Genomic DNA, 26886 nt, shown 5'->3' on the forward strand with positions numbered 1-26886 from the left:
ATGTATTTTTTAAAACTCACATTATTCAAGGGCCAGAGAGCTAGTACAGTGGGTAAGATTCTTGCCTCGCTCAGAACCAACCGGAGTTTTATCCCTGGCATCCTATATGGTCCTCTGAACATTGCCAGTAGTAATTCCTGAGCACAGAGCTAGGAGTAACCCCTGGGCCCTGCTGAATGTGACTCCCAAACAAAAACCTCACACAAGTTAACAACAGAAAAAGCAAGAATCCATTTTTTTAATGGGTCAAAGACTGGGCAAAATACTTCTCTAAAAAAGACATAGAGGGGCCAGAGTGATAATACAGCGGGTAGGGCATTTACCTTGCACACGGCCAACCCGGATTCAGTCCCCGGCATCCCATGTGGTCCCCCAGGCACTGCCAGGAGTAATTCCTGAGTGCAGAGTCAGGAGTAACTCCTGAGCATTGCTGGATGTGACCACCCTCCCCCCAAAAAAAGACATAGAGATGGTCCACAGACACATGAGAAGAATGTTCAGCATAATTTATCAAAGCCACACTGATACCACAAGTTATCAACACAATTATCACAGTGAGAAACATTCTCATTACCTTTGAGAATGGCCTATATAAGAAAGATGGAAAATGGGGTCAGAGTGATAATTCAGCAGGTAGGGCATTTGCCTTGCACACAGCCAACTAGAGTCCAGTCTCTGGCATCCCATATGATCCTCTGAGCACTGCCAGAAATGGCCCCAAACACAAAAACAAACAAAAGAGCAACAACACAACAAAAAAGATGGCAAGCAACAAGAGCCAGTGAGCATGTGTAGAAAAAGGCACTCTGGGACACTATGTTGGAAGTGTAGAGAGAGTATTTGGTCCCCAGCCCACCAGGAGTGATCCAAGAGCACCACCAGGTGTGGACCAAAAAACAAAGAAAAAATAATTTTAAGCGAAGCCTGAAGGGTTGGAACATATGCTTCACATCCTGGGAGGACTGGGATGGATCCCCACCACTTCATGGTCTCTGAGCACTGAACCAGGAGGATCCTCTGAGAACCACCAGGTGGTGTCCATCCCCCATAAATAAAAGAATATTGTGATAAGACACATTTTGGCTGAGTGGTAGGGAGCCCCCCGTACAGTGTGAGGTCCCGAGATCCTACCTGATACTATCCACATGGCTAAGAACAGTCTGCAGCCCACCATAAGCGATCTCAACCACCACAGCACAAAAACAAATAAAGTTCCAATTTAAAAAGTAATATACGATGGGGATCAGAAAGATAGTACAGCAGATAGGGTGCTTGCCCTGCAGATGGCTGACCTGGGTTTGATCCCTGGCATCCCATATGGTTCCCAAAGCCCCACTAGGAGTGAGCCCTGCGTATAAAGCCAGGAGTAAGCCATGAGCACCACCAGTTGTGGCGCCAAATCCCATATATCTATTTCTACAACGCAATTCCTAAACATTTCTCCAAAGGCCATGAAAATGCAGATTCAAAAGGACATCTTTCACAGAATTATCCACAAAACATGGACTCAACTGAAGTGCTAATTAGCGATAGCCTTGATAAAGAGGCTATCAATGGAATACTATTCTGCTATTTAAAAAAAAAATGAAGTTGTGCCCTGTAGGACAAAATTGATTAAACTTGAGGTGATTATGGTAGGTGAAGTAAGGAAGAGAAAGACAACATTGTCAGATGGTTCACTCATGTTGGAATATAACTAACTAAAGCAAACAAACTGTCACATATATGAAAAAAAACAAAGCTAACTTCTAGGCTCAGTGAAAACTGTGGTGGTTAATGGAAGGAAGGGGGAGGGTAGAAGGAAATGGTCTCTCTGGTGGAGGGATGGCACTGAAACTCTGGCGATAATCAACTATAAATCCATTTTAAAAATACCTATGAGGGGCTGGAGTGATAGCACAGCGGGTAGGGCGTTTGCCTTGCACGCAGCCAACCTAGGTTCAATTCCCAACATCCCATATCCCCTGAACATGGCCAGGAGTAATTGCTGAGTGTATGAGCCAGAGTAACCCCTGTGCATCGCCAGGTGTAACCCAAAAACAAAACAAAACAAAATACTTATGAATGGTATGGTCTGTCTACACCTGAATGCTCCCAGAGGATCCTTGAGCCCTCCAAAGGTAATGTCTGTTTCTCTTACCCTCCCTCAATATTTCCCATTCTAAAACATTCTGCCCTGCGATAATACAGAATCTCTCATATTCCACTCCTTCTGGAAGGCTAAGGACCATGGCATCACCAACCCTTTTCCACCTGCCCAGCACCACATCTACTAACCTTCTGCATCCTCAGTGACTTTATGTTGTCAAAGCATTTTTTGAGGTGCGGCTGCACAGCCTCAGGGTTTCGAGACTGGCCCAGGATCTCCAAAAGATCATCATTGGACAAGAAGTAGAAACGGGGGAAAATCTGGCGCTTGGTCTCTAAATACATATCCAGAGACTTCTGAATGTCTTCCAGGATTGTGTTCATTTCTATTAATTTGTCCAGGATTCCTGGGACGAGAAGCAATGAATGACATTTGCTGGCCCTTTTACCATTGCCCTAGAGTCTCCATCTATATCCACTTTGCCTATGATGTTTGGAAGCAAAGAAGTATCCCAATCATTCTATCAAGCTTATCCCATTCTCTTCATTAATTATTTATTAAGTATTCATTATAAATATTATGCTTTAGCTAGTGATTACACATCATATATGATTCAGTTAACATAACTATGACTCCCATTAGTCCTTTGAACAATAGTCTTTTCCACCAAAGAACTTTGTTTGTTTTTAGGCCACACCTGCGGTGCTCAGGGCTTACTCCTGGCTCTGTGCTCAGGGATTATTCCTATGGGGATCAGGGGCATGCCAGGAATCAAACCCAGGTTAGCCTCATGCAGGGCAAGAGTCCTTCCTTCTGTAGTGTCTCTCTGCCTCCAAACTTATTTGTTCTTTCCAACAAAGTTATTTTTTGTTTGTTTGTTTGTTTTGGGGAAGCACTCAGCGATGCTCAGGGGTTACTCCTGGCTCTGAACTCAGGAATTACTCCTCAAAGGGCTCGGGGGACTATATGGGGTGGCAGAAATCATGTAAAGCAAAGCCCTACCCACTGTACTATAACTAGCCCCCTCCAACAAAGTTCTCTTGGTCATACCAAGAGCTTCGAAAAATTAAGATTGTTCTGCAAATATAAAATCCAACAAATTTAAAAATTAGATTCAAGTACAAGTAAGTAATTGGCACAAAATGAAAGAGGCTGACAACCACTGGGGTTGCCAGTGTTCAACTGGGACAAAGCAAAATGAGTAGACTAAGAGGAAGATGGTCATTCAAATGGAAACTCTTTTGTTTTTTGTTTTTGGGGCCACACCCAGCAGTGCTCAGGGGACAGTCCCTGCTCTGTGGTCCAGGAAGTCAGGAAATTACTGTAGCAAAGTGTGGGGATAGAACTGGAGTCCACGAGACGCAAGGCAAGTACCTCACCCTCTGAGCTGTCTTTCCAGTCCCCAAATGGCAACTTTTTCACTTGTCAATTAACCTTGCTGAGCTTTAACCTCTTTGGAAAATGGTAAAATATCCACCTCTGGGTTAGGAAAATAGGTCAGAGTTAGAGAACATATCTCAGTCCCCGGGCACTGCAGGAGGGACCTCTCAGAACACCACCAGGAGGGACTCCAGAGCACTTAGCTAAGCACTGAATTGAGAATAACCCCAGAGCACCACTAGGTGGACCAAAAACAAAAACAAAAAAAACAGGGGCTGGAGCAATAGCACAGCGGGTAGGGCGTTTGCCTTGCACGCGGCCGACCTGGGTTCGAATCCCAGCATCCCATATGGTCCCCTGAGACTGCCAGGAGTAATTCCTGAGCGCAGAGCCAGGAGTAACCCCTGTGCATCGCCGGGTGTGACCCAAAAAGAAAAAAAAATATCTCGAAAAACAAATCCAGATATTAAGCAAAGTGGACTCACATCAGTCGATTGTAGTTTCACACTGTAAATTTGAAATTACCTTAATTTTCTCCCCATTTGAAGATTTTTGTTTGTTTGGGGGCCACACCCATCAGTGCTCAGGACTTACTACTGGATCTGAGCTGAGGGATCAATCCTGGTGGGGCTCAGGGACCATATGGGATATTGGAGATCAAATCCCTAGCAGCAGCATGCAAGTCAAGTGCCCTACCCACTGTACGATCACTCTGGCCTCCACAGTTTCCAGCTTCTAAGGGAAAGTAAGGATGCCTTGGGTCTGAGCTATAAGGTCACTCTTATACTTTCAGGAGTTTTTTTGGTTTTTGGATTTCTTGGTTTTGGTTTTGCCTACATCTGGCTATGCTAGGGGCTTACTCCTGGATCTGCACTCAGAAATCACTCCTGGTGGTGCTTGGTATACACAGGGAATTCATATGGAATGCCAGGGATCGAACCCAGGTTGGCTGAGTGTAAGGAAAACATGTTACCTGCTGTACTTTCAATCCTGCTCTTCACCCTCATACCTTCTACCTTGCAGTGTTCAGGGGCTACTCCCAGCCTGGTGTTCGGGGTCATTGCCAGCAGTGATTGGGAGACCAAGTGCTACATAGGATCAAACCTGAACCTCTAGCATGAAAAGTATTCAATCTGCTGAGCTATCTCTCCAGACCTCTTATCTCTCTAGTCCGTGTGTGTGTGTATGTGTGTGTGTTACAGTTTGGGGAAGGGGGAATGGGACCACTCCCAAGTGTTGAGGAGCTATTCCTGACAGTGCTGGAGAAACTAGATGTGCTGAGTTTTTTTTCTGTTGCTTTTTGGGGGGCCACACCAGTGATGTTCTCAGGAATTGCTCTTGGTAGTGCTCAGGAATGCCAGGGAACAAACCTTGGTCAGCCAAGTGCAAGGTAAGAACCCTTCCTGCTATACTATCTTTCCAGCCCCTTGGGGGGACTATATTTGGTTGTGAGGATTTAACCAGTGTCGATAACATACAAGATCTAACCCCCATAATATCTCTCCACCTCCATTCTTTGAACAACTCTATTGTACTTCTTCACTCAAATATTTGTTGAATTAACTCACTGAGTAATTATTTAATGCTGGTTTTGTTTGTTCATCTTGACAAACAACAGGGATGTTATGACAGCCTGGTACAAGAATTAATTGTTCAATAAACAAAGCATGTAGTCCTGACATCACATATTCCAGTACCCAAGTGACCAAGAGGTTATGGGGTTCAGACCTGGATAGTGGGTACTCCGGAGAGCATTGTTATCTTTGTGCATCCGGTCCATAATGGTTTTCCAGTTACTGTTAACCCGGTCAAACAAGGCTGATTCATTGGGAAGCTGCTTGCGAATGTCTTCTCCTAGGAAGATATTCTGAGGGCAAATAATTGAGGTTAGAGATTGTTTCTCACATAATTTCTATGCTCCCTGCTACAGACCAGGGATAATAGTTCTATAGAAGACAGGGAAAAATAGAACTAAAGGCAAGATGTCCAAGTTCTAGGATGAAACTGGGTTGGAGGCCAGGAACCAGGGTCCAAGAAGAGAAATGGAAGGAGAACTTTTCAGGGAGGGAATTGAAGATAGGAAGCAAGGGCAAAGAGTGAGATGTTTGGGCTGTAGATGAAGAATGACTTTGGAGGCGGGGAAAAGATGTTGACAAAAGGAAAAATATCTAGATGCCAGGCAATAAAGGAGGCCAAACAGGATGTAGGAAGAGCTAAGGCATAAAATCCTGACCTCTAGGTACATCCACTGGCGCTGTACTGTGAGCACCATCTCAATAACTTCCAAAATGAGGGAGAGGCAGCGTTCCCAGTGGTCAACTTCTTTCTCAAAGGCCTTAACAAAACGAGATGCCTTCATGGTAGACAGAGACACCTGATTATCTTCCAGTGCCTGGAATACTTCCTCCGTACCTCTGGGGTAGAGCGGTCAAAATCAGTCTGTCCCCTTCTGCCAAAATTTGATCCCCTCTTTGCAGTCCAGACTATTCAGCCTTCCCCCTCCTACAGTTCCAAGACTTTCTACCTGAGTCGGTGATGGCCCTTATCCTTGTAGGGTACTATGTCTAGCTGAACCATATCCCAGGTCTTGGCAATGTTTTGCAATGCCTGTGGAGAGAAATCGAGAGACAGAGCAATAAAGTACTTAGTCTGCAAGAGACTAGGAGCAGGAGCAAGTGGTATCAGAAAACTGAAAGGTGTTTGAAAGTCTTTGATCCTCAGTTATGAGGCATAGGAACTGGGGCCATGGAAGAGGATTCTATCTTACCTGCTCTATAGCCAGTTCTTTGGTTGCTGAGGCAGAAATCTCCCCAATTTTCTCCACATGCTGATCCATCCCAAGCTCCACAATTTGTTCCAAGGTGAAGTTTTCAGATTCCTGATTAAACTCTCGTTGGATCTCATCCCTAACTTGGTCCCAGTGCCTGCAGACAAGAACAAAAAGTCAAGTGTCTGCAATGGAATACTATTCAGCTGCAAGGAACAATGAAATCATGCAATTTGCTGTAACCTGGTTGGAACTCAGAGATACCTTGTTGAGTGAAGTAAGCCAGAAGAAGAAAGACAAACACAGGATGATCTCGTTTATCCATCCATGGTATAAAGAATATTGGACTAGAGCGATAGCACAGCGGGTAGGGCATTAGCCTTGCACAAGCGGATCCGGGTTCGATTCCTCCGTCCCTCTTGGAGAGCCCAGCAAGCTACCGGGAGTATCCCTGCCCGCACGGCAGAGCCTGCAAGCTACCCATGGTGTATTTGATATGCCAAAAACAGTAACAACAAGTCTCACAATGGAGACGTTACTGGTGCCCGCTTGAGCAAAATTCAACTATCAATAACTTTCCAAGTAAGAGTTATTTAAATAAATTAAAAAAATAAGAGAGTAACAGACACAGAATGTTTCTCTCTCATAAGCAAAATATAGTGAATAATTGTTAGGGAATAATGAATATCCAAAGGCAACAGAAACTGAGAATTTGTCTTCAATAGAAAGCTCGCCAGGGGCAGAGTGGAGGCAGGAGGGACACTGGGCAATGGTGGAGGGAAGCAGGTACTAGGGCAGAGCGTGCTGTGCTAGGATATTTCATGTACAAAACAAATTATACTATGTGGGGAAAAAGGGACGCTCCTTCACTGTTGGTGGAAATATTGACTGGTCCAGCCTTTCTGGAAAACAATATGAACAGTCCTTCAAACACTAGAAATTGAGCTTCCATATGACCCCACAATACCACTTCTGGGAATATATCCCGAGGATGCAAAAGAGCACAGTAAAAATGACATCTGTACCTATATATTCATTGCAGCACTGTTCACAATAGCCAGAATCTGGAAACAACCCGAGTGCCCTAAAACAGATGACTGGTTAAAGAAACTTTGGTACATCTACACAATGGAATACTATGCAGCTGTTAGGAGAGATGAAGTCATGAAATTTGCTTATAAATGGATAAACATGGAGAGTATCGTGCTAAGTGAAATGAGTCAGAAAGAGAGGGACAGACATAGAGGGACTGCACTCATTTGTGGAGTGTAGGGTAGCATCACATGAGGCTGACACCTAAGGACGGTAGATACAAGGGCCAGGGGGATTGCCCCATAGCTGGAAGCCTGCTTCATGAGCGGAGGGGAGAAGGCAGATGGAATAGAGAAGGGATCACTAAAAAAATGATGGCTGGAGGAACCAGTTAGGATGGGAGATGCACGCCGAAAGTAGATAATGGACCAAACATGATGACTTCTCAATGTCAGTGTTGCAAGCTATAATGCCCAAAAGTAGAGAGTATGGGGAATATTGTCTGCCTTAGAGGCAGGGGGAGGGTGGGAAAGGGGGGGTATACCTGGGATATTGGTGGTGGGGAATGTGCACTGGTGGAGGGATGGGTGTTTGATCATTGTGAGATTGTAACCCAAACATAAAAGCTTGTAACTCTCACAGTGATTCAATAAAATTAATTTTTTTTTAAATCCTACTAATTAAAATTTGTAAACTAAAAAAAATTGCCAAGTGTCTAGAGGCTGGAAGGCCAGAATCTACTGGAAAGTATTATTCATCCTCTGGATATTCCAGTTCCACATATTTACCAATTCACAATTCAACACATACTTACTAAAAAGGCTCTAAAATTCAGGGGTAAGGAGATAGCACAGGGCTCAGGGGCACATGCTTGATTTAATCATCAGCACCATATGACCCATTCTGGAAGCCCACAAGTACCATGTGGCCCAAATTGCACAGTGTCCTTAGGTCCTGGCAAAAACTACCAGTCCAGCTGGCCAAGAATGCAGTGTCCCCACAGCACTCCCTGAGCACCACTTCGGAGGCCCACTATCCCCCTCAAAAAAAAAAAATCTCTAAGATGAAATCCTAGGCATTGTAGGAAATACTGATAAGTTGATTTTCTGAAGAGCGGGTTTGTGATAGATTCATTGTGCACCAGGCTAAATGCTTCACCTAAGAGCTCAATGGGGGCTGGAGCGATAGCACAGTGAGTAGGGCGTTTGCCTTGCATGCTGCTGACCCGGGTTCAATTCCCAGCATCCCATATGATCCTCCAAGCCCACCAGGAGTGATTCCTGAGTGCAGAGCCAGGAGTAACCCCTGAGCATTGCTGGCTGTGACCCAAAAGCAAAAAAAAAAAGAGAGAGAGTTTAATGAATTCTTATGGCCACTCAATAAATGAGGAATTCTTGTTAAGATACATATATATGTATATAATAGTCATTATTTTATATATATACATTACGATTAAATGAGGCTTAGATATATAACTTAGAAAAATTAAGTTGTTAGATTACTCTTTTTTTTTTTTTTTGCTTTTTTCGGTCACACCCAGCGATGCTCAGGGGTTACTCCTGACTTTGCAGTCAGGAATTACTCCTGGCATGCTTGGGAGACCATATGGGATGCCGGGGATTGAACCCGGGCTGGCCACGTGCAAGGCAAACGCCCTACCCGCTGTGCTATCACTCCGGCCCCAAGATTACTCTTAATTACATAATACTTAATGGTGAAGAGTTGCCCAAGTCTTTGTATACCACAGGCACTGAGAAAAAAAGAAAATTATTTTTCTCATTATAAATAATCACCAAAACACCATTCATAAAAATGTACCCTATTTTAAATGGTTTCAAAGATCTCCCATACCATGCAGTAAATTCCAATTGCATTAAAAGGGTGAAACTTGAAAAACAAAATTTTGAAGTACTTGATGAGTGAAAACATTTGTAACTCTGGAGCAGGAGAAACCTTCTTAAAAAAAAAGAAACTTTTTTTCATACAAAAGTATTTTGTATGAGAGAAGACATAAATCTAGGCTATGACAGATAAACTAAAAAGAGAGGGGCCTGGAGCTGGAGAGATAGTACAGACGGTAGAGCACTTGCCTTGCACATGGACGACCGGGGTTCGAGCCCCGGCATCTTACATGTCCCCCATGCACTGCCATAAGTGATTCCTGAACACAGAGCTAGGAGTTACCCCTGAGCATCACTGGGTGTGGCCCAAAACCAAATGGGGAAAAAAAGAGAGAGAGGGGCCAGAGAGAGCCCAGAAAGGAAGCACAGGGGGAGGAGACAGAAGCCAGGACAGTGAACATGAGCGGGAGACAGAGGCAGGCTCCAGTGAAGGACACACGCGTCATCTTCAGAATACATGTTTGTGGCCAGAAGGGGGACTGAAAGTCATTCCACCAGGGTTGGATCACTGAAAGGACCAAGCCAGGGTCATCCCCAGGAATAAAAGCGCAGCCTCACCTCTCTCTTAGCGCAGGGTTTCGCAGGTCAGAGATGAGAGGCATGGTCCTCTTGAACTGCTCTATTTTTGAGCGAGTGGTTTCAATAATTTCCCAGCTTCGATCCTGAGCAAAAGTAGGAGGCATCAGAAAACCAAGCTCCTTCCTCCACTATCCCCCTTTCTCAGCCGACTTGTCTTCTCCCTCCCCAGCCTTTCTCCACACACCTTAAACTCTTTGGCTAGTCTTGTGAGGCGCCGGAACAGCCCATGGGCTGTGGACTCCATGGCTTCTGTTTGCAAGGTCAGGAACTGACCCGTCTTCCACTGGTTCCAGTTCTCTTCCCAGTCCCGTGTGATCTCCCAGATTTGCTGCAGTGCATCCAGATCCTGCATGGAAGAGGAGAAGGAAAGGGAAGAAACTCTTTCCCTCCCAGACACTCAAGTTCTTTGCAGCTCTTATTCTGGGACACTTTTCCATCCAGGCTAGAGTTGTCTTCTTAGTTCATTTTCTTGCTTGACTCTATTATCTTAAGAGCTTCTCAAGTAATAAACACATGAAAGATTTTTAATTTCAGTAGTCATTAGTCAAATCAAAACCACAATTAGCTATCACTTCAAACCCTAAAGGGCAGCGAGAACAGAAAAAAATGGGGAGGTGGTGGCTCAGTATTGGCAAGGATGTGGAGAAATAGAACCCCTCGGATATTGCTAGTAGGAGTTTAAAATGCAGCTGCTGTGAAAAATGGTTAAACAAAAGATGGGGAGTGACACTTTGCTTGTGTGAGTCCTGAGCTCAATTTCCAGTTTGAGTAACATCATCCCTCAAGCACTGCCAGGCGCCACCTAAGTACTATGCTAGGAACTATTCCTGAACATGGCTAGTGTGACCCCAAAGCAGGTTAAACAGTTATCATATGACCCAGGAAACTGTAAGTATGCACACATATTCACAAGAACTGGCTCTAGGGACTCATTCAAATATAAGGACATACATAATCATAGCAGCATACTCCATATAGCCAAAATGTGAAAACAATCCAAATGTCTCTCATCAGGTTAACATATAAACAAAATATGATCTGGAACATGCAGGGAAAACTATTCAACCCTAAAAGGGCTGGTGCAAGTGGCAGACATGGATGGATCCTGAGAAGACTATGCAAAGTGCAAGAACTTTGATACAAAAAGACAAGTTATATGGTTCCATTTTTCATATGAGCTACCCAGAATAGGCAAACCCATGTCATAAGAAAGTTTCTTTTCCGGTAGTTTCCAGGAGTTGGTGAAGGTAAAGGGGGAGTGGGGATAAGGAAGTGATCACTAAAGCAGACATATTTGGGGATGGGGGGAAATGATGAAAATGTTTTAAAACTAAAAGTTTTGGTTGTACAATGCTATCCAATTGTGCCAGAGGTGTTCTCCTTAAGATGGCTATCTTATTAGAGATGAAGAGATAGCACAGCAGGCAAGGTACTTACTATCCCTGACATCCCATATGGTCCCTCATGCCCACAGAAGTGATGAGCACATCTGAGCACAAAGCCAGGAGAACTAAGTAAGCCCTGAGCACTGCTGGGTGTGTCTCAAAAGGGGCAGGGAAGGTAATTTTGTTAACTGACTTTTACCTCAATATTTATTTATTTTCTTTGCTTTTTGGGTTACACCCGGCGATGCACAGGGGTTACTCCTGGCTTTGCACTCAGGAATTACTCCTGGCAGTGCTCAGGGGACCATATGGGATCGAACCTGGGTCAACCACATGCAAGGCAAACGCCCTACCTGCTGTACTATCACTCCAGCCCCAACCTCAGTTTTTTGTTTTTCTTTTGGTTTTTGGGTCACACCCGGCGATGCACAGGGGTTACTCCTGGCTCTACACTCAGGTACTACTCCTGGCCATGCTCAGGGGACCATATGGGATGCTGGGAATCGAACCCAGTTCGGCTGCGTGCAAGGCAAACGCCCTACCCACTGTACTATCATTCCAGCCCCAACCTCAGTATTTTAAAAAGGTAAAAATCCTCATGTATTTATCTTCTTGGTCCCAGCTGTTTGTCCAGGCCCTTAGGATCCAGTCTCCAAGCCCAAACCTTCTCATTATTACCACCAGGGCCCAGCTCCGCACGGCACCTTTTCCAGGTGCTGTAGGTCCTTGGAGACCGGCTGCTCAATTTTGAAGATGCCCAAGTTGGAACGAAGACTGTTTTCTTCTTCCCTCATGGCATTCAGCATGGCACGCATTTGGGAGATCTGTTCTAGAGCAGTCTGATATCCCACGCCACTGGTGAAGGGACCTGTGGAAAGTTCCAGATGGAACTCAGCTTCTCACCACAGCCAAGTTCCCCTGCAAGGATTATCGTGACTCTGTGGGTAAATCTCACGTCTCACACATCTCACATGATAGAGAGAGGGAAATAAGAGGTAATGTGTTGAAAGGATGATAGTTAACCTTAGCAATAAGTATACAAAGTGCAGGAATCAGGTGGGACACAGGATACACTAAAACTCAAAGATGGGACGCTGAGCTGCTGCCTTGCAATCGAACAGGCCAGAGCAGGGACCAGCGCAGTGAGCCAGGCTCTCACCTGCAGCACGTTCCTTTTTCCCACGACAGACGGCTTAAAGCAAAGATAGGAGACTTGGGGTGGGAAAGAAGCGGAGAGAGAAGACAGGAGCACCTTTGAATTCAAATTCTTCCAGAAGATTATGGGCTTTCCTCTTGAAATCTTCAGCTGAGTGAATAAGGCCTGTCTTGAATTTCTCCTTGTGTTTCTTCAGCATCTGTTCACTGTCCAGCAGAGTTTGTTGGAAGACAAGCCACGCTCCGTTGAGACTTTCCAGCATGTCTAGCACCTAGTGACATCAGAGAGACGGGATGAGCCATGAGCAAAAGATCTGGTCTTCTCTTTTTTTTTCCCGATTTTTGGGTCACATCCGGCTATGCACAGGGGTTACTTCTGGCTCACGTACTCAGGAATTATGCCTGGCGGTGCTCGGGGAACCATATGGGATACTGGGAATCAAACCTGGGTTGGCAGTGTGCAAGGCAAATGCCCTACCCACTGTACTATTGCTCCAGCCCTGGTCTTCTCTTTAATACTTTTTAGAACTCCTTATCCTCCGTGACATGAAACATAAAGGAATCAGAGTGGGCTTTGGCTCTTGAATTTATTTATTTATTTTAAAATTTATTTTCAGTGCTAAGCATGAAACCCAGGGCCTCACACAAGCTGGGTTACCGCCCTGCCCCAGCCTGAAGCGCTGGAATCTTTTTTTTTTTTTTTCGCTTTTCGGGTCATACCCGGTGATGCTAAGGGTTTACTCCTGACTCTGCACTCAGGAATCACTCCTGGCGGTGCTTGGGAAAGCATAAGGGATGATGGGGATCAAACCTGGGTCAGCCGCGTGCAAGGCAAACACCCTACCCGCTATACCATCATTCCGGCCCAAAACTCTGGAATCCTGAATCTTCCTGTCTTCTTACTTCTCTGCTCCCCCTCCTGATAACTTAGGAGTCAGCACAGTAGGGAGTCAACCCACAGTCTGCTGCTGCTATGGGCCCCGTTCACATGGACTGGATGCCACTGAAACTCACACTGTCTGGAACTATCACTTCATACTTTTCTAGAATGGCGAATTGCTCGTGAATGGGAGGGATCTGGGCCTCCAGGTTAGGCAGGTCATGCTGCAGGGTGTCCATGAGCTGCAGACTGCCGCCCAGCTCCTCCAGGGACTGGGGAGGGTGGCTGATTCTGGGGACAGGCAGAGAAAGTGTCGGTGAGTGGAAAGGGCAGGGCCGCCCTCCCCCAGTATATCCGGGGCGCCCTGAGTCCATACTTCTCTGCGTTCTCCTTGAGATAGGTGTGCAGCTCCAGGAGGCGCCTGGCAGCCATCTCCTTGAGCAGAGTCGTGAACTTGTTCTGCCACTCGTTGCAGTGCTGCACCAGTGAGAACTTGAGGTGTGAGCAGTCCAGCATCACAAACTGGACGTTGAGGACCGTCTCCTCTTTCTGCACATTGTTGGCAACCTCTGTGTAGCTGGAAAGAACCGGTCTCCACTAGGATGTTTTTCCTTGGTGGACATGCAACCACCCCGATACCAGTTCCAGTCCTCTTTGGTCACCCCAAACCTGTGCAGCACCCCTACCACATTCTTTTGCTCCAAGGGGTCTCCTGTGTCAATCTATCCCAGGCCCACACAGCAGTGACCCTGTCATTTTCCTAGCACTGCCAACACTACACCTGTCAGACTCCGCTATCTGTATTTAGGACTTGAGAGTTGCAAAGATGTAGGTTGAGTTCACACTGCTGCTTACTAGCTCTGGACCTATGGTCGGTCATTTAACTTGTTTATGCCTTAGTTTCTCCATCTGTAACTAATGACCCACCTCACCAGAAATTCTCTGTGTAAGAATAAAACTGGCAGCTGCAACTAATTTCTTTGCCTGCTTTCTTCTCTGCTGGGGTTCTAGACTACTGCTTGTAAGCATATTCATGCATTCCCATCCTTAGGTCTTTCCTTAAGATATGACTGTTCCCTGGAACACCCTCTCACTGCTCAACTCTGCCTGGGGAAATCCTATCCCGTCCACAAAACCCAAACCCAAAATCCCTTCCTTCATGACGCCTCTCCTAAAGCCCTTTCCTTAGAGACCCTTTCCTTCCATTGAATGCCTGCCATCTTGTCTGTCCTAATAATGGACAGTAAGTTCTCTCCAAACATTGTTTATAGTTTTTAGAAACTGCAAAAACTTGCAAAACAATAAAAGCACGCCTTCAAAAATCATTGTTTTTTTCAATGTTGGTCAGGGTAGTTTTTTCTCATCAACACCATAATAGATATGGTTGTTTTCTTTATTTGAGGGCTTTGTTTGTTTGCAGTACTAGGGACTGAACTCAAGACTTCTCAAAAGTGCAAAGCATGTGCTCCTTCTCATTCCTCATCAATATTATAATAAAACAATATTGAAAGGGATGGAGTAATAGCTCAGTGGGATAGAGCACAAGCTTTGCATGCAGAAGGCCTGGGTTCAATCCTCAGCATTGCCAGGAGTAACTGCCGAACAACTCACTGGAACTCACTCCCTGAACACAAGTTACCAGGTGTGGTCTAGAAACAAAACCAAAATAAGATAAATAAAACATTGATCAAAGGAATGCTATTCAAGGTCATGTTTTCATATCACATTGAGTTTGTGTAACATTAAGTACACTAAGAATGTGTACACTGAGTATACTAGTACAGCATTTTTGAGTTTCTAAAATGCTTTCACCTGTATCTCACAACCTTGTAAGATAGGAATTGTAGCACCAGCTTCAGAGAGAATATTAATTGTCTGAGATTATGTAGTCAGTTAGTGGAAGAGCTAAGATTTTGATCTTCCTCAAGACCCCATGCCCATTGCTTTTTTAATATTTTTTTGTCTTCCTTCCCTACTACTATTCTCAGAAAGAAAGCACGTGATTATTTCTTTATTCCTTACTATCCATAAGACAGTGGTATTTATTGAATGAATGAATGAATGAATGAATGAAAGGATGAGGACAAAGAGATGAGTGCTCAAACCTGAATTGAAGAATCTTCTCTTTAACTCCACTCTGTTTTTTCCAAAGTGTTTGTTTCTCTCATCTTTCAGTCTCCCAGCATTTCTTCTTTATAGAACCCTATGGGTCCCTCCACCAAAATGGCTTTACCCCTACATTTTCAACTTTTATCTGATCTCTGTTCTTGCAAAATAAAGGTTCAATGCTCTGTGTGCTGTTCTGATCCTATAGCTGAACACACAGATCTCTGCTTCAACCCATATGCCTAATCTCTTTCTCAGATCTCTAAACTGAATGTCCGCATTCTACACCCCTCAGAGGCAGAATATCATGTCTACTTTCACTCCTTACCGAGCAATGTCAGCATCAAAAGAAGATACAGGGGGATTGAGGCGCTGGTAGCGACGAATGAAAGAGTCCTTGTTGATCTCCCAGATTTCCCGATACATATCCCAGGTCTTGAGGTAGCTCTGCAGCAGGTTTGCATTGTTCGCCATCCCACTGCTGATTTGGGCCTGGATCTTCTTGATTTCCTCATCTCGCTCTTTAAGATCCAGCAAAACATTTCTCACTAACTCCCATCCCAACTCAAGTCTCAGCCTAGTCCCTGGCTACCACCCTGTTCCTCTGCTCAGTATCACTTCTCCAGAGAGTCAGGGCTGGAGAACGTGCCTTAGAAAATGAAGGTGAAGGCAGGGAAAATATAATGATAATCCATAGGTTTCTCTCACCCATTGATATTTTGGTGGTTTATTTTTGGAAGGATTTTTTGAGGGTCCTACCCATTGGTACTGGGGGCTCACTCCTGGCTCTGCACTCAGAGATAACTCCTGTCAGGTTCAGGAGACCGTACAGGATCCTGAGGATTGAACCAGAATCTGCCACAGAATCAGCAAGGCACCCTATGTGCTGTATTGTCACTCTGGCCCCCTATCTTTATAGCCCAATCCCAGCACCAAAATTGTCTTCCTTAATCTCTCATTTCAAATCCCAACTCCTTTCCTTTTTGAGGGAAAGAGTTTACACCTGGTACTACTCAGGAACTACTCAGAATTCTGTATTTTGAATTACTCCTGGCAGTGTTTAAGGGACCATATGTGGTGCTGGGGATAGAACCTCGCAGGAGTGATCACTGAATGCAGAGTGAGAAGTGAGTCCTGAACACCACCAGATTGTCCTCCACCCCACAAAAATAAATCCTCCAAAACCCAAACCACAAGATCCCAGTGAATGTAAAGCATATGCTCAGTCCACTGAGCTACCTCACTGGTTCCTACTCACTTAATCTTGACCCCTATCTTGATCCCTTTGCTTCTTTTACCAATCTGGCCCTAACTTAGGTTTTCACTTGTCTGAGATATGACTGGCCCAAAGTGTCTAGAAACAGTTCTGGTCTCTTTCCTTACCTCCACCTGTTCCTAAGGTTCTGATACACTTACACCTGGTACCCACACCATCACCTACTCACCCACAATGACATAGATGGGGTCACGAAGAAACTTGCGCTTGACAAGAATTTCAGGGAGGTGTTGGAAGACAGAGATGGTGGTGAATAAGTGACTGCCAATGTCATTGACCACATTTGCCAAAGTCTGCAGAGTAGGTGAAAATTCTACCTGTGGGAAACATAATAGAGAGGAGCTTAACACAATTCATGGAAGAGACAAGTCCAGATTAGAGACAAAAAGATCAAGTCAAGACCAAAGGCCAAGTGTTGAGAGAAACTGGGCAAATACAGTGTGAGTTTTTGGCTGTTGGGAGAACAGTGGCCCCCACCTGTGCCACTCCTCCCTGCAGGTCAGTCTTCAAAATGACAAGGACTCGGAAGAGTGGATTTGGAGTGGTCTTTCCATCCCCATTAATAGCCTTGGAAAGTTCTTGTAATGAACACTTCACATTCAGACGCAGGGCATCCTCCATCATGTGATCCAACCGAATCATGTACAGCATCCACTGTTGCTGAATCTGGTGGGAAGAGAAGAAAAAGGGGTTCCCCCCAGGGAAAACCAGTGGGTCTTAAAAATGAGAACCATCCATGGGTAAGGGAACAAGTAGGTTTAAATAAAAGGCTAGATGCTGAGTCCTAACAGAAGATGGTCTGAGATACTAAAGTGAATTCAAGACTAGAGAAGAAAGAGGGCAAAATTAGCAGCACTCACTTGGGGTATGGGGGGAGACCAAGAGAATGGTCTAATGAGGCTGGGGCACTGGGGACTTCCATTCCACAAAGTCCTGTCTCAGTATCCCTACCTCAGAGCCATCATTCTTGAAGACTTCGTAGGTGTTGGACATGATGGCCACCACCTCTTGATGCAGGTTTATCAATTTTTTCTGCACAGTGGCCCGATGTTCTTTCTGGTCCTCCTCAAATTCCAGGTCCCTGTATACCCTTTTGCCACTAATGCGTACCAGCAGTGTCTCTGATATCTCCTGGGCTCGCCAGCCAATGGTCAGAGTGGATGCCTTGAATTCATTCACAATCGCTTGTACCTGGAGTCAGACACCACCCATGGGGAAGTTTCAGGTTAGGAAGAGACCCTCTACACCTAGTTCTACTTTCCCACCTCTCCTTTTTTATGTTGACATTTTTTCAAGTGCTTCCCCCTGGGGCTTGAGCAAAATTACAATGGGTCGGGCACTTGTCTTGCACATAGCCAACCTGGGTTCAATCCCCACCAGTCCAGATGGTCCCTCAAAACCCACCAGATTTGTGAAAACAAATAATCAAATTTTTATCAATTTAATTTCAGTTTAATTAAAATAAAAATAACCACATGGCCCTAGTGGGTTCTTTATCAGCCCTCCCTGAGCTCAGAGCCAGGAATAAGTCCTGACTACCACTGGGTGTGGCTCAAAACAAAGCCCAAAACAGGTGCTTTCCCAAGAACATGACCTTTCTTTCTAACCACTCCCCCAATCTGTCTAGCACAACCCAAGACTACCCAAGTCTCAGGTATTTCGGTTATAACCATGTACCAGTCTTTTGGGTTGAGGCCCACCTTGTTGGCATGGATGCGGCACTCTGTGATAAAGAAAGCACTGGCTCCCTTCAAGGACCAATTTAATTTCTTGAGTCCAGGGTGGATCTTCTTATCCAGGAACCGAATGCGCTCTTTGAATAGGGCCTGCTCATCTGGAGACAGCATAGCAATAATCCTGAACAGAAGAGAAGACAGGCAGCTGGTGGCTGGTTGGGATAGACTCTCAGGTCTCCTCCATGAGAGGAAAGTTCATGGAGAGCTCTGTAAGTTCATGACTTCAGTCTAGTTCCTGCTAGCATAACTGTAGTATGGAAACATGCTACTGTTTGTTTCTGGGTTTGACTGGGTTTGGTTTGGGGGAGCCACACCTGACAGTGCTCAGGGACTGCCCGAGCACTGTGCTTGGGGATCATTCCTGACAGTCAGGAGACTACGCAGCGCCAGGGCTAGAACCCTGCTCTCCTGAATACAAAGCATTGTGTATTCTACATGGACCAGTGAGTGATCTCAGGCCTGAAGTGTTCTATAGTTTTTGCTGTACAATTAGTAGTCAATAACTAGCACAGGCTGCATTGAGACACTTGAAATATGGCTTGTGAAACAATAATTGAATTTTTTATTACTTTAATTTAATTTTGCCCACACGGCAGAGCCTGGCAAGCTACCCATGGCGTATTCGATATGCCAAAAACAGTAACAATAGGTCTCAACTCCCTGACCCTGAAAAAAGCCTCTAATTGTTGGGGAAGAAGAGTAAGGAGAGGCTGCTAAGATCTCAGGGCTGAGTATAATAGAGATGTTACTGGTGCCCACTCAAGTAAATCGACGAACAATGGGATGACAGTGATACAGTGAATTTAATTTTAGTTTAAATAGAAATAACCATGTGCACCTAGTGGCTACTATAGCTACTATTTTAGACTGCTGGTTCTACTCCAGTTCTAACTGGGCTGAGGAAGGCATCCAACCAGAACAAAACCTACTCCAGAGACAAGTGCCACAGGGCTAAAGATAAGGGACTCTGTATCAATGAATCTACTATACTCACAATCCTAATGACAACCTATCTCATTCTTAGGGAGGTAGCCGAGGCCTACAATATATACCCAAGTGCTGTGTGTGAGAGGGGCACTGGCTAGTTTTTTTTTTCTCTTGACCCTAAAGCTGGAAGACAAAAGAGACAGAAATAATGGGCCAGAGAAATTGTACAGTAGGTAAGATTTTGCCTTGTAGATATCTGATATAGACTCAATTCCTGGCACCCCATATGTCCCCTAAGCCTACAGGTGTGACCACTGAATGCAGAGCCAGGAGTAAGCCCTGAGCACCATTCAGTGTGGCCCAAACCCACACCCCCTCAAAAAAAAAAAAAAGACCACAAGATACTGAAATAATCAGTGTCATAAAAAAGAAACTTTTTTTTTTTTGAGATGGGTAGCACTGCAGCACTATCTTGTTCATCGATTTGCTCAAGCGGGCACCAGTAACATCTCCATTGTAAGACTTGTTGTTACTGTTTTTGGCATATTGAATACACCTTGGGTAGCTTGCCAGGCTCTGCCAGGTTTGAGATGGGTAAAACATAAAAATGTACATGTAGAAAATAGACAACATCATGAACAGATGTGATAAAGAAGAAATATTAAATATCTGAAAAACTGTAGTGAGGAAGAGGTCCTACCTGTTATAGTCTCTGGCAACAAGTAGCAGATTTTCACGAAGAATTCGCAGATCCTCAGCACGTTCAGCTACATTCACCACATAATGGGGTGTCTCGAACAGCAGCCGCTCCCAGTAGTCAATTTCCACAAAAAGAATCAGTAGGGACCTTGGGGACAAGGCAAAGCACCTGAGTCTCACAGACTCCATCTTGTCTCTGTCACATTGAGATTTCTAGGGGGAAAGTGAAGAGCCGGACTCAGCCCCTGGATAACTACCAAAAAATGAGTGAGAATCTCAGATCATGATAACAGACCCACACTACAGCCTTTTGTCAGAAGATTTTGCCCATCATTCAGAGACAAGAACACATACTTCTGGAACAATCCAAAAATGAAGCCACAAATGATCTGACCACAAACCATCTCTCCATCTGTGCTCTGTACTCAGGGATAGCTCTAGCAGTGCTGTGGGGACCACACGGGGCTGGGAATGAAACCCAGGCCTCACATGTGAAGCACGTGCTCAGCTCGTTGAGTTATCCCTCCTGCGCCCAAAATTCTTTTTTTTTCTTTTTGGGTCACACCCAGCAATGCACAGGGGTTACTCCTGGCTCTGCACTCCTGGCAGTGCTCAGGGGACCATATGGGATGCTGGGAATCGAATCGGGGTCAGCCGCGTGCAAGGCAAATGTCCTACCTGCTGTGCTATGGCTCCAGCCCCCGCTCCCCATATTCTAAAACGTAAATCTTGACAACAAATTCAATAGAAAAATTTCTAAATTAGAAACTTCTGAACTTCTTTTTGGCAATGTTCTTTTCTTTCAAATGAGTGATGATGGCAGAGATCTTTATTTTATGCCTATTTGTTTTATTTTACTTAGGGCTACACCCAATGGTGTTCCCAGTGCCAGGAACTAAAAGTAGGCCCATGGCATGCAAAGGGTAGTTCCTAAGTCCTGTCAGGTGTGACCCAAACAGAAAAAGTTAAGAAAAAATTTAAGGTGGAAATTCCAAAACATTTTGGGTCATTTCTACAGGCAAGTGCTGTTTAACAATAAAAGAGACAAAAGACTGGACTGGAGAGATAATACAGTAGCTAGATCACGTATCTTATATGCAGCTGCCCTGGGTTCAATCCCAGAGACTCCATATTATTCCCAAACCCTGCCAGGAGTGATCCCTGAGTGAAAAGGCAGAAGTAAGCTCTATGCACTGCCAGGTATGCCCCCAACACAAACAAACAAAAAAGACAGTAGAAGTAACACAGGGACAGGGTAGAGGGTATGATCCTGGAACTTTCACTGGTGGTGAGGTACAGAAACTGTGAACATCAAAATCATGTTGATGATTTAAACACAAGTGTGAATACTTTAATTTATACAAATGTCAACACAGCCCTTTACGTCAATAATCTCTCTGAATGTCAATAGATAAACTCTCCTATAAAAAAATATAGAGTAACTAGATGGATCAGGAAAGAAAATCCATCCATTTACTGCTTACAGGAAATATACCTAAACTCACAGGATAAATACAGACTTAGAGTGAAAGTTTAGGAAACAATTACGAAAGCCAGTGGAAGATAAAAAACTGGGACAAAAAAAGCCATACTTTTATCAGAACAAATTCCATTCAATACAAAGAAAGTAATTAGACACAATTATGGACACTATTACTAATCAAGGGAACAAAAGATGGAGATAAACTGTTATCAACATCTACACACTAAATGAAGGCTCAGCAGAGTTCTTAAAGCATCTGCTCACAAATCTAAAGAACACACTGACAAAAACACAATAGTAGTGGGAGACTTCAGCACACCACTTTACCCACCAGACAGATCAACTGGACAGAATGTCAGTAAAGAGACAAGAGCCCTAAATGAGGAGGTGAAGAAACTGGGATTGCTGGACATATACAGGCCTCTATATACCCCCAAACAAGAATACTCACTCTTCTCTAATGCACCTGGAACATTCTTCAGGATAGATTAGGGCGCAACACAAATACATATAAATTGGGCCTGGAGCAATAGTACAGTGAGGAGAGTGCTTGCCTTGCATGGAGCCGACCCAGGTTCAATCCCCGGCATCCCATATGGTTCCCCAAGCACTGCCAAGAGTAATTCCTGAGTACAGAGCCAGGAGTAAGCCCTGAGCATCGCTGGATGTGATCCAAAAACCTGAGCATCGCTGGGTGTGACCCAAAAAGCCAAAAAAAAAAAACCCACGTAAATTTACAAGTATATAAACTGTACAAGCTACTTTCTCAAGACACAATGCCAAGAAAGTAAAATTTAATCACAGAAAGAAGATGGGGAAAACTTCCATCACTTGGAAGCTGAATGAAACACTGATGAACAATAATTAGACCAAAGAGGAAATCAAGAAAGAAATAGAAAGTTTCCTTGAAACTAATGAAAATGAAGACACAAGCTACCAGAATCTATGGGAAACAGTTAAAAACTGTACTGAAACTCACAGAAATGCAGGCCTATATTAAGAAAGAAGAAAAGGTTCAAATCAACAACCTAAGCACCCATCTCAAAAATCTGGAGAAGGAATAACAGACAAATCCAAGACGTAGAAAAAGGGAAATAATCAAAACTAGAGAAGAAATCAACAACATAGAAACCAAGAAAGAAATTCAAAGAATCAATGAAATCAAGAACTGGTTCTTTGAAAAATAAACAAAATAGATAAATCTTTAGCTAGATTCATGAGGGAAAAAAAAGAATGTTCAAATAAATCGGATCAAAGATGAATGGAGAGAGATTACAATAAGATGAAAGGGGAGAGATTATAATAAGAGATTTCTTATTATATTCAGAAATTCAAAATATAATAAGAGGTTACTTTTTTTTCTTTTTGGGTCACACCCGGTGATGCACAGGGATTACTCCTGGTTTTGCACTCAGGAATTACCCCTGGCGGTGCTCAGGGGACCATATGGGATGCTGAGAATCGAACCCAGGTCAGTCGTGTGCAAGGCAAATGCCCTACATGCTGTGCTATTGCCCCAGCCCCAATATGTGGTTACTCTTGAACAACTTTATGGTCTTAAGCTGGAGTACATAGAAGAAATGGCATGTTTCTTAGAATCATGTAATCTCCCAAAGCAGAAGGAGAAGGAAGTAGAAAGCCAAAACAGGTCAATCACAAGTAAGGAAATTGAAATAGTAATTAAGAATCTCTCCAGGAACAAAAGTCCCAGTGTAGAAGTGTTCACTGGTGAGTTCTATCAAATTTTCAAAGACTTACTGCCTTAAGCTCTTCCAAAATATTGAAGACACAGGAATACTTCCTAACACCTTCTGTGAAGCTAGCATTACACTAATACCTAAAGCAGTCAGAGACACTTCTAGAAAAGAAAATTTCAGATCAATCTGCCTGATGAATATTGATACAAAAATCCTTAACAAAATCTTAACTAACTGATTCCAACAACATATCAAAAAAAATCATACACCCTGATCAAGTGTAATTTATCCCAGGAATGCAATGATGGTTCAACATATGCAAATCAATTAACACAAGACACCACATCAATAAAAAGAAAGATAAAAGTCATATGATCACATCAGTTGATACAGAGAAAGCCTTTGACAAGTTCCAATATCTATTCGAGATAAAAACCCTCAACAAAATGGGGGGAAGGAACCTTCCTCAAGATAATAATGGCCTTCATAAGCCCACACACACCAGCATCATCCTTAATGGTAAAAAATTGAAAGAATTTCCTTTGAGATCAGGTACAAGTGGCTATAGCAATCAGACAAGAGAAACAAATCAAAGGAACCCAAACTGGAAAAGAAGAACTCAAATTATTGCTATTGGCAGATGACATGATGATATACATAGAAGAGTTTACTAAAAAAGCTCCCAGGGGGCTGGAGCGATAGCACAGCGGGCAGGGCATTTGCCTTGCACACGGCCGACCCGGGTTCTAATCCCAGCATCCCATATGGTCCCCTGAGCACTGCCAGGGGTAATTCCTGAGTGAAGAGCCAGGAGTAACCCCTGTGCATCGCCGGGTGTGACCCAAAAACAAAACAAAAAAAAAAACAAAAATAAATAAAAAAGCTCCCAGGATAAACAAAAAAATACAATACAGCAAAGTGGCCAGCAACAGTCAATACACAAAAATCAGTGGCATTCTTATATACAAAGAATGAAGCAGAGGAGAAAGCAATCAAGGAGTCTATCCCACTTAATAGTATCCCAAGACATCAGGTATCTAGGAGTCAGTTTAACAAAAGATGTGGGATGCCATCTCTATGTGCCTCCAGACCCCACCCAGGCTGTTTCATTTGGGGCATTCTGGAGGTGGGCGGGTGAGTTCCCCTCCCTATCCCAACAGAGCCAGCCGTGGCAGCTGAAAACCTCCAGAATTCAATCACCACCATGCTCCTGGCTGCTCTCCACACACTCAGACAAACCTCACCAACTAGTGAATCTATTCCTGGATATCTTATACTTTACAGCATTGATATATCAAGAGCAGCACACCACATGTGGTAAAGTTTGAAGTAGAAGGCAATCCATCATAGGAGAAAATATGTATACACACACATATATACAGATATATATATATGCATACTAGGCTCAACCTTTAACAACATGTTACTAATCTCTTATAGAAGGGCTTAATGGCTCCTGGGTGAAATACAACAATTCACACACTTTCCTCTAAGAAAACTTTTTGGATTATTTTCAGCAGATTATGCATAACAAGTAATACAAAATAAATTACTCCAGTTCTGCTTTGGGGGCAGGGTTTGGGGTTCAGGATGAAAACATTTAAAATATGGTGGTGGGAAAGTGTAATGGTGGTGGGATTGGTGTTTGAATATTAAATGTAGTCAATTATTGTAAGCAACTATAAAATAAAATAAAATTTTTTTAAAAGATGTGGGAAATCTATATCACAATAACTTTAAATAACTCAAGAAAGAGATAGGACGCAAAAAAATAAAGAAAGAGATAGGATGCCTTAGGAAATGGAAAAATCTTCCAATCCCATGCTCATGGATTGGAAGAATCAATATTATTAAAATGACTATTTTTTTAAAAATTCTAAGCTTTTATTTATTTATGTATGTATTATTTTATTTATTGACTTACTTACTTTATTTATTTATTTTTTGCTTTTTGGGTCACACCTACAGATGCCCAGGGGTTGTTGGACACGGAGCGGGGCAAGAGCAACTCCATCGTGCCTGGTTCCTGCTTCACGTCTTTTTTTTTTTTTTTTTTTTTTTTTGCGTTTTTGGGTCACACCTGGCGATGCACAGGTGTTATTCCTGGCTCTGCACTCAGGAATCCCCCTGGCGGTGCTCAGGGGACCATATGGGATGCTGGGAATCAAACCCAGGTCGGCCGTGTGCAAGGCAAACGCCCTACCCACTGTGCTATTGCTCCAGCCCCTAAAATGACTATTTTACTTAAGCTATTTTACAGATTCAATGCAATCCCCATCTAAATTCATTCTTCTAGGATCTAGAACAGTCTAAATAAAATTTGTATGGTATCAGAAAAAAAGAACACAAATAGACAAAGCCATACTGTAAAATAAGAAATTGGGAGGTATTTTATTACCTAATTTGGAATTGTATTATAAGGCTATGGTGATCAAAACTGGAATGATACTAGAATAAGGACAGGCCCTCTGATCAATAGGTTCGAATCAACTATCCAATAGCAAAACCTCATATATATGGACAGTAATTTTTTTTTTTTTTTTGCTTTTTGGGTCACACCCAGCGATGCTCAGGGGTTACTCTTGGCTCTGCACTCAGGAATTGCTCCTGGCAGTGCTTGGGGGACCATATGGGATGCCGGGGATCGAACCTGGGTCGGCCGCATGCAAGGCAAACGCCCTACCCGCTGTGCTATGGCTCCGGCCCCGACAGTAAATTTTTTTTTAATTTTATTTATTTTTAATTAGAGAATCACTGTGAGGGTACAGTTACAGATTTATACACTTTTGTGCTTATACTTCCCTCATACAAAGTTCGGGAACCCATCCCTTCACCAGTGCCCATTCTCCACCACCCGTAAACCCAGCGTCCCTCCCACCCTCCCCAATCCCATCTCCCCCCCACCCCACCCTGCCACTGTGGCAAGGCATTCCCTTCTGTTCTCTCTCTCTAATTAGCTGTTGTGGTTTGCAATAAAGGTGTTCAGTGGCCGCTGTGCTCAGTCTCTAGCCCTCATTCAGCCCGCAACTCCCTTCCCCCACATGGCCTTCGACTACAATGTAGTTGGTGATCGCTTCTCTGAGTTGACCTTTCCCCGGAACGTGAGGCCAGCCTCGAAGCCATGGAGTCAACCTCCTGGTACTTATTTCTACAGTTCTTGGGTGATAGTCTCCCACTCTGTTATTCTATATACCATAGATGAGTGCAATCTTTCTATCCGACAGTAAATTTTTGATAAGAGAACTGAGAACATGAAATGGAATCAACCTAGGTGTCCAACAACAGATGAATGGATTATGAAGATGTGGTGTATATATATATATATATATATATATATATAATGGAATACTATGGAGCTGCAAATAATAATTAAACCATGCAATTAGCTGCAATCTGGTTGAACTGGAAGGTATCACATTGAGTGAAGTAAGCCAGAAGAAAGACAAACAGAGGATGACTTCACTTATCGCTGGTACACAGAATACTGAATGAGGAAATATATTGTAAAAGGGGGGTGCCTAGATCACCTTTGATCTCAGTGTTTAGAGAGAAGGGTAGAGAAGGAAAGAAATCAAGGGGAGAAAGAAAACAGGAAGTAATAGGTGAACAGATATCACGGTTTCAGTTATACTGGTGATGTGGGAGAGTGGTATAGCCATCAATCCAAAACACAGACTCAACAACACTGAAAACATGAGATCTAAACTGCAACCACTGGAACTTCGTAATGTGCCTGTCAAGTTGACAGGCAAAGATAGGGAAGGGGTTGTGGGTGGGGAGGGAATATGGGAACA

General features: G+C 43.7%; 1 protein-coding gene across 1 annotated transcript in view; it reads right to left on the reverse strand.

The window, feature by feature from the left end:
* The window catches only part of DNAH2 (dynein axonemal heavy chain 2), a 168838-nt gene that overhangs the window by 58227 nt on the left and 83725 nt on the right, over nucleotides 1–26886 (reverse strand). The window contains exons 14-30 of the mRNA XM_004605194.2: nucleotides 19914–20060; nucleotides 18251–18407; nucleotides 17502–17741; nucleotides 17028–17216; nucleotides 16720–16867; nucleotides 15603–15795; nucleotides 13545–13745; nucleotides 13303–13459; nucleotides 12386–12560; nucleotides 11838–12001; nucleotides 9933–10094; nucleotides 9728–9831; nucleotides 6237–6393; nucleotides 5994–6076; nucleotides 5703–5883; nucleotides 5198–5336; nucleotides 2278–2495 (exon numbers count right to left, since the gene is read on the reverse strand). Coding sequence (XP_004605251.2) covers nucleotides 2278–2495; nucleotides 5198–5336; nucleotides 5703–5883; nucleotides 5994–6076; nucleotides 6237–6393; nucleotides 9728–9831; nucleotides 9933–10094; nucleotides 11838–12001; nucleotides 12386–12560; nucleotides 13303–13459; nucleotides 13545–13745; nucleotides 15603–15795; nucleotides 16720–16867; nucleotides 17028–17216; nucleotides 17502–17741; nucleotides 18251–18407; nucleotides 19914–20060 — 2815 coding nt within the window. The remainder of the gene's footprint in view (nucleotides 1–2277; nucleotides 2496–5197; nucleotides 5337–5702; nucleotides 5884–5993; nucleotides 6077–6236; nucleotides 6394–9727; nucleotides 9832–9932; nucleotides 10095–11837; nucleotides 12002–12385; nucleotides 12561–13302; nucleotides 13460–13544; nucleotides 13746–15602; nucleotides 15796–16719; nucleotides 16868–17027; nucleotides 17217–17501; nucleotides 17742–18250; nucleotides 18408–19913; nucleotides 20061–26886) is intronic.

The sequence above is a fragment of the Sorex araneus genome, chromosome 3 (assembly GCF_027595985.1).
Source record: "Sorex araneus isolate mSorAra2 chromosome 3, mSorAra2.pri, whole genome shotgun sequence".
NCBI classification, from domain to species: Eukaryota; Metazoa; Chordata; class Mammalia; order Eulipotyphla; family Soricidae; genus Sorex; species Sorex araneus.